Source organism: Hoplias malabaricus, chromosome 1, assembly GCF_029633855.1.
Source record: "Hoplias malabaricus isolate fHopMal1 chromosome 1, fHopMal1.hap1, whole genome shotgun sequence".
Lineage (NCBI taxonomy): Eukaryota > Metazoa > Chordata > Actinopteri > Characiformes > Erythrinidae > Hoplias > Hoplias malabaricus.
Window position 1 is genome coordinate 5,470,938 of NC_089800.1, and position 15,662 is coordinate 5,486,599.

Here is a 15,662-nt window from a genome sequence, read left to right on the forward strand (position 1 = left end):
CCTTACGGTCCCACTAACTTCTCCCGGCACGCACGCGCTACAGCAAACGGGGCCGAACGGGAGTTTCAAACGGGCGCCCGCGTGCGCCTGCTCATCCCGAACGTAATGCAGTGGTGTCACGTCTTAATATGAAGCTCGCGCACTCTTTGTGAGAGAGGAAAAGGGGCGCGCGCGAGGAATCACAAGCCACTGGAAGAGTAGTCGGTCATTAAACGAAGTGTGGTGTTAAAGGGGCGGCACGAGACTGCGTAAAGTCGCGCCTTTTAATGAGCAAGGGCATGCTAATTAGATGAAGCTCATTAACATTAATTAATGAGCAAAGAAGTGTTTGCAGGTGCACGCCGGTCCTAACCATTAACCCTTGAAACTCGAGGCTTAGTAATGAGCGCTCAATCCTGCAGTTCAGCTGTCAGACACCTCTGAGTTTCCTGGCGCTGAATGAATGACCTCACATCACTGTGGAGTGTGGAGTGTCCAGTGTGAATTCGCACTTGTCTGGTGCCTTTATGAATGGTCTACAACTGAATTAGGACTAAAGCGTTATTTTGGAGCATGTTTTGAAAAGTACAGCTGGAGCATTTCTAACCGCAATGAAATATCCACTCACTGTCAATGAGTGTAAAATGTAAAATAAAGTTAAGAAAACTTTAACATGGCAGCGACAAGATACTTTCTAACAATTTAATGGCTGAGAAATTTGAATGGACTAACAGTTTGAGTTATGATTAAAGTAGTTATGAGTTAAGATTTACTTATAATTTGAAATACAATTTTACTCATCTTTCATTTATTCATTCATTATCTTAAGCGTTTATCCAGTTCAGAGTCGTGGTGAGTTCGGAGCCTACCTGGAATCACTGGGCATAAAGTGGGGACACATCCTGGAGGGGGCGGCAGTCTTTCACAGGGCAACACACACTCAAACATTTGGAAATTTTCGAGTCGCCGATCCATGTACCAACATGTGTTTTTGGACCAAGGGAGGGAACTGGAGCACCCGGAGGAAACCCACGCAGACACAAGGAGAACACGCCACACTCCTCACAGACAGTCACCCGGAGGAAACCCACGCAGACACAAGGAGAACACGCCACACTCCTCACAGACAGTCACCCGGAGGAAACCCACACAGACACAGAGAGAACACACCTCACTCCTCACAGACAGTCACCCGGAGGAAACCCACGCAGACACAGGGAGAACACACCACAATCTTCACAGACAGTCACCCGGAGGAAGCCCACGCAGACACAGTGAGAACACACCACACTCCTCACAGACAGTCACCCGGAGGAAACCCACACAGACACAGAGAGAACACACCTCACTCCTCACAGACAGTCACCCGGAGGAAACCCACGCAGACACAGGGAGAACACACCACAATCTTCACAGACAGTCACCCGGAGGAAGCCCACGCAGACACAGTGAGAACACACCACACTCCTCACAGACAGTCACCCGGAGGAAACTCACACAGACACAGAGAGAACACACCACACTCGTCACAGACAGTCACCCGGAGGAAACCCACGCAGACACAGAGAGAACACACCACACTCCTTACAGACAGTCACCCGGAGGAAACCCACACAGACACACAGAGAACACACCACACTCTTCACAGACAGTCACCCGGAGGAAACCCACACAGACACAGAGAGAACACACCTCACTCCTCACAGACAGTCACCCGGAGGAAACCCACGCAGACACAGAGAGAACACACCTCACTCCTCACAGACAGTCACCCGGAGGAAACCCACGCAGACACAGGGAGAACGCACCACACTCTTCACAGACAGTCACCCGGAGGAAACCCACACAGACACACAGAGAACACACCACACTCTTCACAGACAGTCACCCGGAGGAAACCCACGCAGACACAGAGAGAACACACCTCACTCCTCACAGACAGTCACCCGGAGGAAACCCACGCAGACACAGGGAGAACGCACCACACTCTTCACAGACAGTCACCCGGAGGAAACCCACACAGACACAGGGAGAACACACCACACTCCTCACAGACAGTCACCCGGAGGAAACCCACGCAGACACAGGGAGAACACACCACACTCTTCAAAGACAGTCACTCGGAGGAAACCCACACAGACACAGGGAGAACACACCACACTCCTCACAGACAGTCACCCGGAGGAAACCCACACAGACACACAGAGAACACACCACACTCTTCACAGACAGTCACCCGGAGGAAACCCACACAGACACAGGGAGAACACACCACACTCCTTACAGACAGTCACCCGGAGGAAACCCACAAAGACACACAGAGAACACACCACACTCTTCACAGACAGTCACCCGGAGGAAACCCACACAGACACAGGGAGAACACACCACACTCCTCACAGACAGTCACCCAGTTTCGGAACCAAGACACAGTATGCAGCTCTAACACACCAGTATGTCGGGGTTTATTCTCTGTAACTCCTCAGATCCATAAACAACCTGTACAAAAAAAAAGCACTAAACCTTGATTTTTCTTACTTACAACATGAACTTAAACATCGTGAACAGATCAGCAAACCGTCCGTATTTTTTTTTCTTTAGTACTAATTTTTTTTTTAACAAACAGTTTTGTGCAATAAAAAAAAGAAATGTACACACTTTCATGAGATATCAAAAAAACTGTAAATATACAGAAAAATAATGAAAAGTAAACATTCATTTTTCCAGCTGCAAATGCGTCGAACAGAACTCCACGGCTTCCACAACTGGGATAAACCAAATAAATAAATAAATAAATAAATAAATAAATAAAACCAGAACATTTTCTCCATGATTTACATATTTAATACACCTAGCTGTTTACATGACTTTCTCATTGAATTGGCTCTTTAATGATGATTAGCGATTATTACGTTTTATACCATGTCTGATTTCATGTTTTTAAAACAGCAATTAGATGCAATCTGCGTATCATTTACATAAAAAACTACTGATTGCTATTTCAGTTTAAAAAAAGGTTATTTTGAGCCTTTTCCTAATAATCATCATCGCTTTTTTCATGACCAAACTCCCAAAATATGACAATAATATTCTTAATAAATCTATAAACTTTGGGATGCCTTGTTGTACTTTAAAAAAACACTGAAATATTCACGTAAATGAGGCCAGATAACAGCAAGCACTGCTCATCTGCACGTCATCTATTGTGTTTATATAATTGGCAAATGCAATTACTCTATTAATCATAATCAACTGAGTTATAATTAATATAAACTTTATTTTTATGTTTTCCACATTTGCAGTTCAAAATAAGGCAGAAACATCACCTAAATAAAGAAGTAAACCAACGTTTCCCATCCATGAACAGTACGTGGGGTGTCTTCCACAAAAAATAAATAAATAAAAAATCTCATCACCCCATCACAACCTTTTATTTGTTAGATATTTTTCTCCTCACGCGTGCGTCTCGATGAAGAGTCTGAGAAATACACAAAATGGAAACTCACACACTCTTAAAAACAAAAGTTTCTTTCAGGAGAACCACACTCTTCAAAGACATGAGGTTTTCAGTATTTACAGCCTTAAAAGGGCACATAACGTGGGGACCCGGAGCCCACCAACCCCCACACTGTGAAACAAGTACCGGAGAATTAAGTGCACTGAGTAAAAACTGAGAAAACGAGAATGGAGAAGAAAGAGAACTGAGTGAAAACAGCTAAAAGAACAGGGGCCGGTTGCAGTTTTCCCCTTCAGTATGATGCTTAGCTGAGGGACGAATCCCTTAAAAGACTCCCTTACATAAGAAAAAATGTTTTAAGGGATCTCCTGCACTAACAGTATTTAAGGGGTTAAAATTCTATTGTTTCCATGGAACCATTGTTTACATGCACTCGCTGTGATACCATTTATCGCCTCTCTTATACCAGCTCACGAAGTTTTGGAAGAAAAGAAAACAAGAAACCCAAATTGGTCAGAGGAGGAAATAGACAGGTCTAATACAGAGTGGGCCGTTTATATGGATACACCTTAATAAAATGGGAATGGTTGGTGATATTAACTTCCTGTTTGTGGCACATTAGTATATGGGAGGGGGAAAACTTTTCAAGATGGGTGGTGACCATGGCGGCCATTTTGAAGTCGGCCGTTTTGGATCCAACTTTAGTTTTTTCAATGGGAAGAGGCTCATGTGACACATCAAACTTATTACAACGTTGTTTTTCTTGTGAAATTCCCAATAAGTTTGATGTGTCACATGAGCCTCTTCCCATTGAAAAAACTAAAGTTGGATCAAAATGGCTGACATCAAAATGGCCGCCACGGTCCCCACCCATCTTGAAAAGTTTCCTCCCTTGCTTACTTTCCTGGATTCATTCATTCATTCATTATCTGTAACCTTTATCCAATTCAGGGTCGTGGTGGGTCCAGAGCCTACCCGGAATCATTGGGCGCAAGGCGGGAATACACCCTGGAGGGGGCGCCAGTCCTTCACAGGACAACACACACACATTCACTCACACACTCACAACTACGGACACTTTTGAGTCGCCAATTCACCTACCAACGTGTGTTTTTGGACTGTGGGAGGAAACCGGAGCACCCGGAGGAAACCCACGCAGACACAGGGAGAACACACTACACTCCTCACAGACAGTCACCCGGAGGAAACCCACGCAGACACAGGGAAAACACACCACACACCTCACAGACAGTCACCCGGAGGAAACCCACACAGACACAGGGAGAACACACCACACTCCTCACAGACAGTCACCCGGAGGAAACCCACGCAGACACAGGGAGAACACACCACACAGACCTCACAGACAGTCATCCGGAGCGGGAACCGAACCCACAACCTCCAGGCCCCTGGAGCTGTGTGACTGCGACACCTACCTGCTGCGACACCGTGCCACCCACTTTCCTGGATTATTAAAAAAAAAAAAAAAACACTACCCTTTCCAACCTATCCTTTTAAAGTTACATAGCACTGTTTCTACAGTGCTGAGCCTGGACTAACAATGACAGAGGCTCTATTCTCTCTATTACAGCTCAGTGAAACATCACAATGAGTTGGAATCTCTAAAGCAGGAACCCTTTAAGAACCTTTCTTTTTAAGAGTGCAGTTTAAAAAAATACACAAGTATTTGTGTGATGCGTCAAAAAAACAGACACGTCCGACCAAACACAGCGCACGAATGACGGAGAACGAACAGAGAAATAAACATGTCGAGCAAAATGTGACCTTCGGCTTGGAAAGAAAGTCCCCGCAACGTCTGCGGTCAAACGTCTTCGCTTGATTTGTTTTTTTTTTTGGCTTCCCTCAGGTCGTCCTTGTTGTTTTTCCACAGCCGGCCGAAGGTCAGTGGCAAAACCCTGACTTAAGTGCATATCATGCTGCACTAATATAGTGCAATAGAGCCTGGAACCGAAAGACGAGGAGAGGCAGTACTTCCAGGAGAGCGATTGTGATTCCTCTACGATTTCACCTTCCACAGAAAGGCTGCTGCCTTAGAGTCCGCCGAAAAACAACACCACGACAAAAAAAAAAGATTCCATCCGAAGTCCATCACATAAAGTTCACTCACGGATATTGTTCTTAAATCTTTTTTGTTTTAAATTGTTTACATATTTTTTTTTGTTTGGGGTCCTTTGGAAAAGACTAAGGACTCCATGGAACATCCGAAGGAAGTGGGGGCGGAGCCACTTAGAGGAAAATGGAAAAACCTTGAGGAAAATGTGGTAATACTTAAAAAACAAAATAGAAAAAAAGGCATGCTCCCATTGCGTGGGAGATGTGAAGGCTCTGCTGTTAGAGAAAACGGGAGTGTAAAAATAATAGGGATTCGGCTGGACATGAGTGTGTGTGTGTGTGTGTGTGTGTGTGTGTATTCTGCCCCAACGTGGCTACATGTCAGCGTCACCGTCGTAGGCCAGGGTCAGAGGTTTCAGCCTGTTGTTATTGTTTTGTCGTCGCTGTGGTTTCTTTGGCTTTTTGCTGAAAAAGAAGAACCACAAGAAGACTTCGTTATAAACTCGATTATCAAACACTGGCACGGGGTTAAACTGTGATATGATATGAGTAAAATGGAGAAGTGAAAATGAATGAAGAGTAAGGTCGAGTATGTACATCCAGACACCCACATAATGAGTGAATTCAGTTATAAACATGGACACTAGAGGGCAGTCTCTCACAACAAGAGTCTCTTTCTTTCTCTCTGCTTCTGTAACATACTTACGTTGTCAACTTTTTTTTTTTTTTTTTTAACCCTTTACTCCTGTTCTGTGGCTCTGCAAGGGTCACCTGCTCCAGCAGCGGCCTGAAGAGCGGCAGGCACTCAGGCTCAGGCACAGGGGCTCGGCGAGGGGCTCAAATGATCAGCAGGTCAGCGGAGTGACCACTAACTGGCACTGGACTCTGACTGCTGGCACTCGGGGCAGGTGTAGGTCAGCTCGTAGGCGTCCGGCCCCATCCACACCGCAGAGCAGTGGGCGGAGTCAGGCGTCTCCAGAGAGCGGCGCATAGTGCAGTAACTGCTGCTCACAAGGGAGGGCAGGGGGTAGGTGGAGAAGGAAGATGAGGAAGAGAGGGAACGTACAAATCAACAGGATGGTGAGGGAGGGTGGGAAAATGAAAAGACAAGATGAGAACTGAGAAAAATGAAGATGATGATGGTGATGATGATGGTAAAGGTCAGCAGAGGTGTAGCCATACATACATTTTCATGTTCAATATGAGTTTTGATTCAAGGTATATTTCAGTTTAAGGAATTTTGATGCTGGCTCAATGCAGTTATTGTAGTGTTCCCAATCTACTCATCTCCAATCATAGCACCAGACACACATTAATGTGAGCAGAGGTGGGGTTAAACAGACAAGACAAGAGCAATGAAAAGAGAAAATTAAGCAACAACAAGTGAAGAGAACTGAGAGAACCACGCAAAGCAACTGAAGACAAAAGTTAAAACTGATAAACTAAAAAAGTAAAAAAAAAAAAAAACGATGTGGAAGAGGAAGAGAACCAAGATAAAGCTAAGATAACAGGAGCGAGCTAAAACTGCAAAAAAAGTGGAGAAGAATAGAACCAAACTACAACTGCAGAAATAAGAGCAGAGAGGAAAGAGAACTGAGCTAAAACTGCAGAAATAAGAGCAGAGAGGAAAGAGAAATGAGCTAAAACTGCAGAAATAAGAGCAGAGAGGAAAGAGAAATGAGCTAAAACTGAAGAAATAAGAGCAGAGAGGAAAGAGAACTGAGCTAAAACTGAAGAAATAAGAGCAGAGAGGAAAGAGAAATGAGCTAAAACTGCAGAAATAAGAGCAGAGAGGAAAGAGAAATGAGCTAAAACTGAAGAAATAAGAGCAGAGAGGAAAGAGAAATGAGCTAAAACTGAAGAAATAAGAGCAGAGAGGAAAGAGAACTGAGCTAAAACTGAAGAAATAAGAGCAGAGAGGAAAGAGAACTGAGCTAAAACTGAAGAAATAAGAGCAGAGAGGAAAGAGAAATGAGCTAAAACTGCAGAAATAAGTACAGAGAGGAAAGAGAACTGAGCTAAAACTGAAGAAATAAGAGCAGAGAGGAAAGAGAACTGAGCTAAAACTGAAGAAATAAGAGCAGAGAGGAAAGAGAAATGAGCTAAAACTGCAGAAATAAGTACAGAGAGGAAAGAGAACTGAGCTAAAACTGAAGAAATAAGAGCAGAGAGGAAAGAGAACTGAGCTAAAACTGAAGAAATAAGAGCAGAGAGGAAAGAGAAATGAGCTAAAACTGCAGAAATAAGTACAGAGAGGAAAGAGAACTGAGCTAAAACTGCAGAAATAAGTACAGAGAGGAAAGAGAACTGAGCTAAAACTGAAGAAATAAGAGCAGAGAGGAAAGAGAACTGAGCTAAAACTGCAGAAATAAGAGCAGAGAAGAAAGAGAACTGAGCTAAAACTGAAGAAATAAGAGCAGAGAGGAAAGAGAACTGAGCTAAAACTGCAGAAATAAGTACAGAGAGGAAAGAGAACTGGGCTAAAACTGCAGAAATAAGAGCAGAGAGGAAAGAGAACTGGGCTAAAACTGAAGAAATAAGAGCAGAGAGGAAAGAGAAATGAGCTAAAACTGCAGAAATAAGTACAGAGAGGAAAGAGAACTGAGCTAAAACTGCAGAAATAAGAGCAGAGAGGAAAGAGAACTGAGCTAAAACTGCAGAAATAAGAGCAGAGAGGAAAGAGAACTGAGCTAAAACTGCAGAAATAAGTACAGAGAGGAAAGAGAACTGGGCTAAAACTGCAGAAATAAGAGCAGAGAGGAAAGAGAACTGAGCTAAAACTGAAGAAATAAGAGCAGAGAGGAAAGAGAAATGAGCTAAAACTGCAGAAATAAGTACAGAGAGGAAAGAGAACTGAGCTAAAACTGAAGAAATAAGAGCAGAAAGGAAAGAGAACTGAGCTAAAACTGCAGAAATAAGTACAGAGAGGAAAGAGAACTGAGCTAAAACTGAAGAAATAAGAGCAGAGAGGAAAGAGAAATGAGCTAAAACTGAAGAAATAAGTACAGAGAGGAAAGAGAACTGAGCTAAAACTGCAGAAATAAGAGCAGAGAGGAAAGAGAACTGAGCTAAAACTGAAGAAATAAGAGCAGAGAGGAAAGAGAAATGAGCTAAAACTGCAGAAATAAGAGCAGAGAGGAAAGAGAAATGAGCTAAAACTGAAGAAATAAGAGCAGAGAGGAAAGAGAAATGAGCTAAAACTGAAGAAATAAGAGCAGAGAGGAAAGAGAACTGAGCTAAAACTGAAGAAATAAGAGCAGAGAGGAAAGAGAACTGGGCTAAAACTGAAGAAATAAGTACAGAGAGGAAAGAGAACTGAGCTAAAACTGAAGAAATAAGAGCAGAGAGGAAAGAGAACTGGGCTAAAACTGCAGAAATAAGTACAGAGAGGAAAGAGAACTGAGCTAAAACTGAAGAAATAAGAGCAGAGAGGAAAGAGAAATGAGCTAAAACTGCAGAAATAAGTACAGAGAGGAAAGAGAACTGAGCTAAAACTGAAGAAATAAGAGCAGAGAGGAAAGAGAACTGGGCTAAAACTGCAGAAATAAGAGCAGAGAGGAAAGAGAACTGAGCAAAAACTGCAAAAACCAGAGGGGAGAAAGAAGAGAACTCAGCTAAAACTGTGAAAACAAGCTGTGTCACATAACTTCGTGTCTGTTTGGGTCACCTCTGTTAAACCCCACCTTTCCGAGTATTTATCTAGTGTTTTTGAGTAAAACGTCTTTCTGAGTTTCTATGTGTTTCTCTCTTTTAAAACACACAGAACCAGGTCAGTATCTGTATTGTGTTGTTTACAATCTGATGTTCAGTAAGGTTCTGAAGGTCTGAAGAATCATTCCCTTGAATCTGAATCAAAACTGCATTGAATTGTGATAAATTGAGTGAGTTTATGACTCACTGAGTTTCTGAATCACTTCTTAATTATAATCAAATCGAATCAAGGTCAGAGAGTTACACCGCAACTGAAGAGGACCGTGATGATAATAATAACGATGATGATGATGATGGACACAACATAAATAGACAAGCTCTTACCAAGCTAGGTAGATCATAGACACTATAAAGACCAGAAGCACAAAGACTCCTGCAGCCACGCCATACACCCACGTCTTCAGTTTACCATCTGAGGACAAAGCAAACTGTTAACAAGTGTTTTCTTTTTAGATCTTGTAAAGGACTGACCCTGGAATAGATTTTTTTTTTCAGACAAAACATGTTTAATGACTTTACATACTTTTATATATTACACATCAGTAAGCCACACTAAAAATATATGTTTTTTTTTTTTTTTTATAAAAATAGTTAACAATAAATTAAATTACCATTTTTCCCCCTAATAATTAGTCTTCTCCGGTTCCACTCTTTCAGGGCCTCTCCCAGATCCTACAGTGCCACTGGCTTTAAAAGGGTGGGGGCCAACACATGTTTTCTTCAAGACACATAAAGCCAGCCCACCGCATCTTTTCAAACCACCACTGACGCAACACCATTGAACAGTTTATGACATCGGAGGGGAATGCAAACTGCAGAGATCTGTCACATCAGCTGACAGCACTTGTGCTAGCACCATGAGCAGTGATGGCGAGAGAGGGGAAGATCCAACCCCCTATTCCGTATTAATTCACATGCATTAATTTGGAGTTGGTTCCCAATTTGCAGCTATAACAGCGGGTTTGGAACTCAGTTACTGAATCAGCAGTGTGTTGTCAACTTTTCCCCTCTGGGCGCCTCAGTGCTCGGTGACCCCTGCTCTGTAACTTTACCTGCTGTGCCATTTTGTGGCTGATTTGCTGTGGTTCCTAAACACTTCCACTTTTCAACAATAACACTCACAGTTGATCGTGAAATATCTAGGAGGGAAGACGTTTCACAAACTGACTTGTTGTATCAACAGCACCATGTCTTTATTTCATAAATATTTGTAAAACGTGGACTGAATATTTAGGAGCTTATTTTTAAACATCTTTACATTATTAAACATTAGTCTACTGAAACCATACTCTCCAGTGCGTACTCTTCGGTCCTCAAGCCTCCATTTGCTTGAGGTCCCACATTTTAAGCTAAGCACCTCTGGAAATAGAGCATTTTGTGTTGCGGGTCCAAAGCTGTGGAATAGTCTTCCCGATGAACTGCGAGCTTGTTCATCTGTAGATGTTTTTAAAATCAGACTAAAAACTCATCTTTTTAAACTAGCATATGGATGATACTATGTATATGTCTCTATGGTCATTTTATGTTTGTATGTGCATTTACCTTTTATTGACTTTCTTCTTTTTTTTTTAACTTTTTTTATTTTTATTTTAATTTTTATTTTATTTTATTTTTTATTCTTTATTTTTATTATCTATTGTACAGTGTCCTTGGGTCACTTGAAAGGCGCTTTCAAATAAAATTTATTATTATTATTATTATTATTATTATCTGTGGCAAAGGGACTAAATGAAACGCACAAATTCAATGATTATTTGCTCTGTCCAAATGCTTTTGTCCATAAAATGTAGCTCTGTCTGTTAGGATCTGCCCTTCAACACCCCACTTTCCCCAGTATTTTTCAGAGTAATCATGTTTTTTTTTTCTGTTGGTGAAAATAAACTCTTTAATCTTAAATTTCCTCTTAGAGTTGCATTACCAGGTCCGAACGGCTGCAGGTACCATGTCCGACTGGGAGGCCCGGGCTGCTGGGTGGTGGCGGCAGTGGGATCAACGGCACGGCTGGTCTTCACATCGCCGTTCCTGTCCCCCGCTGTGGGAATCTCCAGCACGGGGATCTGAGCACACTGCTCCAGGAGACCCTCTGGAGAGACCACTTCAGTGTAGCCCTCCTCACACATACACACTCCCTCCTGCAGGGGGCAGCAGAGATACACAGGAGATGAGAGCAGCAGCCTGAAACACTCAGGGACTGTTCTCTGCACAGCAACTTGAACTGTGAGACGGGTGTCTTAACAGATTTTTGGTGTCGTCAAAGTTTCCAGTGAAAAATCACATCAGTATGTTGCAGTTAATTTCCAAAGTATTTTGGGGTTGTTCTAAAACTGAGGCAGCTGTCGCCTAAAGGTTCAACAGCTTGGGCCTGAAAGGTCTCTGGTTCAAGCCTTTGAACCAGCAGGAAAAAATGGGGGCTGAGAAAGTGGCCTTCTCCCTCAGCAGCCACATCTGAAATCCCCATGAGCATGGACCTAACGGGTCCCCACAAGTGCTGTGTATACCAGGAATATATGACATTGTGGGGACCTCAACCTGATAAAACACAACATGTGGGGACTTGTCTTCCTTGTCTTTTAAGGTGAATGTTTTAAAGTTAGGTTTGTGATTAAGCTATCAGTACTCACGTAAAAAAGTTAATGCTAAGTCTGTACAAAATGAAAGGGCGTCTATGTCCTATGTAATGTCCCGACAATTGTGTGTGTGTTTGTTTGTTTGTTTTCACTGCTGGAGGAGGTTCATTTTCCCAAGTATCACATCTTATTTTTCCCAATCCTGGCCTCACCTCAGAGCAGAACGAACGTGGCTTGTCACACGGCGGGTCACATGACCCCTCTGTCCCGGGCAAACTGGTGGGGGGGCAGCCACCTACAAACACAGAGGAAGCTACTGTAACACAGTGGCCATTTTCAGATCTGGAATAATCTACTGTGGCATTTGAGATTGTTTTTAAGTGCACGAATACGAAAAATCGACGTCTAAGACAGACCTGTGGAAGGGATTATATTTCTGCAAATGTGTGGGCGTAGACTCAATAATGAATGTACTGTGTTAAAAACAAATTCAAATCTACAAAATGGTACATTTACCAGAGAGAATGAAAAGACGATGTTTATTTTGATGCACTTTAATTGCAAGTAATTTTGGAGCAATACTATTGGGCCATCATTCTTGTGTTAAGAGCAGGGGACGAGTTCAGAAGAGTCTTACTTACTCGTGGAAATTAAACAAAGGAGAATATTGGCCCTTGAATTTTCGCAATATTGTATGCCCAAACTTTTGAATTATACGTCTTTTATTCATTGACCTGGATTCCTCAGACCTTTACCTGTGACGTTTATTCCATCCGAGCGCTCGCACCACACCAGACGAGGGGTGCTCACCCACTTATAATCGAAACACTCGCCGTCTGAAGAGACAACAAACCAGGACAAGTTAGTGATGTAATCCCTTTCATACTGCCATAAAAACACATACATAAGCCCTCAGACAGAGGTAATAGCCCCAGCTCTGTATCTAGTTGTTGTGGGCATCACTCATCCCCCTGTTAGTTAGGACTCCCCCAGTCACACACAATGGGTGAGAGAGAAGCCCATGCTTCAGGACATGAAGAACCCAACCACTGCTTCTTTTCAAACTCAAAATCAGAAGATAACTCTTAGACTCCCAGCCTCGGGTGATTGAGGCAGCACCAGGGACCGAATGGCGATCTGATGGTAGGGATAATGTTTAGACCACTTGGGAGCTAAATGGATCACTTTTGACCAATCACAACGCAGTATTTGAGTGCTGACCTGGACAGGGACGGGACTGCCACTCCTGTTCTGGACACTGGGCGATGTTCTCCGGCTCCTGGGCCACGACGGCACGAGAGCGGACCTGCACCGCGCTGAAGTCCAGCCGCTGACCCTTCACACACACACTCTGACACGGGCTCCAGTCCGACCACTCCATCAGATAGCAGTCACCTGGGAGAGGGCAGAGATGGACCATTAGAGACTGTAGTTCCTCCTCGAGTCTTTAAAGCAACACTAGGTAATATGTGAACCTTAGAATTACAGCTTCAAAATCATTGCGATGCTCCACTGAGCTGTAACAGGGAGAATAGAGCCTTTGTTGTTGCTACTCCGGGCCCAGCACTGCAGAAACTGCACTATGGAGAAGGACAGGAAACTACCCGGTGTTACCTGGACAGGGTAAAGTACAGGCCTCTTCCAGAACGATGTTCTTATCTCCGTCCACGGCCGGCTCCAGTGCAGAACACAGCTCCTCATCCACCAGGCTGCCCAGAACCTCTCTGGAGCCGTCGGACACGAAGCAGGACAGGTTCCGAAAGCGCCGGCCTTCACCGCACACCACCTCCTAAAACACACACACAATTACACACATGTGTTTAGATCTTAACCAGGAACATTCTGGGAACATCACATCAGTGTAGATTTCCCTGCTTTTGCTCCAAACACATAACTATTTTTTAATATTCTCCTTTTGTTTTAATTTTATTTAAAAGAGAGAGTGAGAGATCAGTTAGAAGATGAGATAAGATAAAAAATGATTGCGAGAGGGCGCCATAAAACAAACAAGTAAATAAATAATAATCATGAAGAAGAGTGATGTAGGAGTGTGTTGGTACCTCCACTCTGCACTCGGACCATTGGCCGTAGTTCCAGCTGTAGCAGGGCCGGACGGGGCAGGGCTTCCACTGCTCCATCTGAACTGGACAAGGCCGGCCATCGCCCCGAGACGCCTGCACCACTGAGCGACTGCGGGTCATCCTCCCTGCAGCAGGAAAGTCGAATCACAGGGCATCACACACTCACCCAGTCCCTCACACACACTGGAGAATTTCAGTCAATGCACCTAACAACACTGGTGCTTTTCCACTGAATGGTCCCTACCACACCAGCTACATTTTGGGTTGGGGTGTGTGTGTGTTGGGGGGTAGGTGGTTAAGGTGGAACAGTACAGCTTCCAGTAGAATAGAGCTGAGTACAGTTGAGTAGAGTAGGTACCATACAGTGGAAAAGCACCCCATGGTGTGGACTGTGGGAGGAGGAAACCCACACAGACACTGGGAGAACACACCACCCTCTTTACAGAGTGTGATTTGAGGTCCCCAGGATCCTGGAGCTGTGTGGCAGCACTGCGTATCAACAAAAGATGAAAAGGATGTCTTCACACTCAGACATATGCCTCCCCACACACATCATGTTCTGTGGTTTGGGTTAAAGCTGAAGCTAAATCTTGCTTGACCATCTGGTCATGTCTGAACGGTCATTTCTCTGTAAACGTGCTCAGCGCAGAGAAACAGGAGCAGCAGCTTGTGCTGCTTCAGACTCTCTGCAGTGTCTGGCTGGAGCTGAGATCCTGTAGGAGTAGTTGGAGTGTTGGCAGAGGCGGTGATAGAAAGAGTTAATCCTGGAAGAGCAGAAGACTGAAACATTGGGAAGGAAAGCTTCAGTGTTTTGAACCTAATCTGTGTATTCTCTATACCAGTGGTTCTCAAACTGTGGTACGCTTACCGCTAGTGGCACGTGAAGCAGCAAGAGGTGGTACACCAGTTGACCTAGAAAAATTGACTACTTATTTAAGGAATTTATTCATAGCTGAAAATCTAAAGTTTTTATCTGTAAATTACATAAAGTCTCACAGTTTTCATAATTCGGAAAAAAACAACGTGCTACACATACACTGTAGTTGATTACGTCTGTAAGGGAACGGCGGGTGGGGGGGGCAGTGTTCCTCCACTATTTTTTCCCAGGGAGGGAACGCGATCCCCCATTTTTTTGAGAAACCCATGTAAAGAAAGCCCAGTTTCAGTTGTTTACTGGACGTAAGCAAAGGCTAGAGACAGACGTGAGCATTTTGGATGCTATTATAAAAATGGCAAAGCAGAAACGAGAAAAACAAGCAACTAAAAAAACGAAGCGAGAATTCTCTACACGTGAAGACAAAATAGAAGAAAACACTTCGCATCATTACAGCCCTAAAGCAAGGTTTATCACCTCCTTCACCTACTGCTACAAGCGCTGAGAGTCGCCGTGACCCACACCCAGCGCCACGCTGTTTTCACCTGTGACCTGTTAAAGCACATAACTGATATTAAATTGATTCTCATTTTTTATTTCTTTCAGTGTCCTTATTGCCCATAAATTTTATATGTTCTCGTAAATGTGTAATTGCGTTTAAAACATTCAGTTTAGGCCTATAGTTATTTGTATTCTCTCTATAACTTCATTCATTCATTCTTTATCTGTAACCCTTATCCAGTTCAGGGTCGCGGTGGATCCAGAGCCTACCTGGAATCATTGGGCGCAAGACGGGAATACACCCTGGAGGGGGCGCCAATCCTTCACAGGGCAACACACACACTCACACATTCACTCACTCACTCACACCTACAGACACTTTTGAGTCGCCAATCCACCTACCAACATGTGTTTTTGGA

General features: G+C 43.6%; 1 protein-coding gene across 1 annotated transcript in view; it reads right to left on the minus strand.

Annotated features, from left to right (window-relative positions):
- Window positions 1–4,279: 4,279 nt before the first annotated feature.
- Window positions 4,280–15,662, minus strand: part of thsd7ab (thrombospondin, type I, domain containing 7Ab) — a 144,626-nt gene continuing 133,243 nt past the window's right edge. Inside the window, exons 21-28 of the mRNA XM_066676647.1 lie at window positions 13,848–13,993; window positions 13,402–13,576; window positions 13,009–13,182; window positions 12,543–12,623; window positions 12,000–12,082; window positions 11,139–11,352; window positions 9,545–9,632; window positions 4,280–5,974 (exon numbers count right to left, since the gene is read on the minus strand). Of these exons, the coding sequence (XP_066532744.1) occupies window positions 5,884–5,974; window positions 9,545–9,632; window positions 11,139–11,352; window positions 12,000–12,082; window positions 12,543–12,623; window positions 13,009–13,182; window positions 13,402–13,576; window positions 13,848–13,993 (1,052 nt within the window). The 3' untranslated portion in view covers window positions 4,280–5,883. The remainder of the gene's footprint in view (window positions 5,975–9,544; window positions 9,633–11,138; window positions 11,353–11,999; window positions 12,083–12,542; window positions 12,624–13,008; window positions 13,183–13,401; window positions 13,577–13,847; window positions 13,994–15,662) is intronic.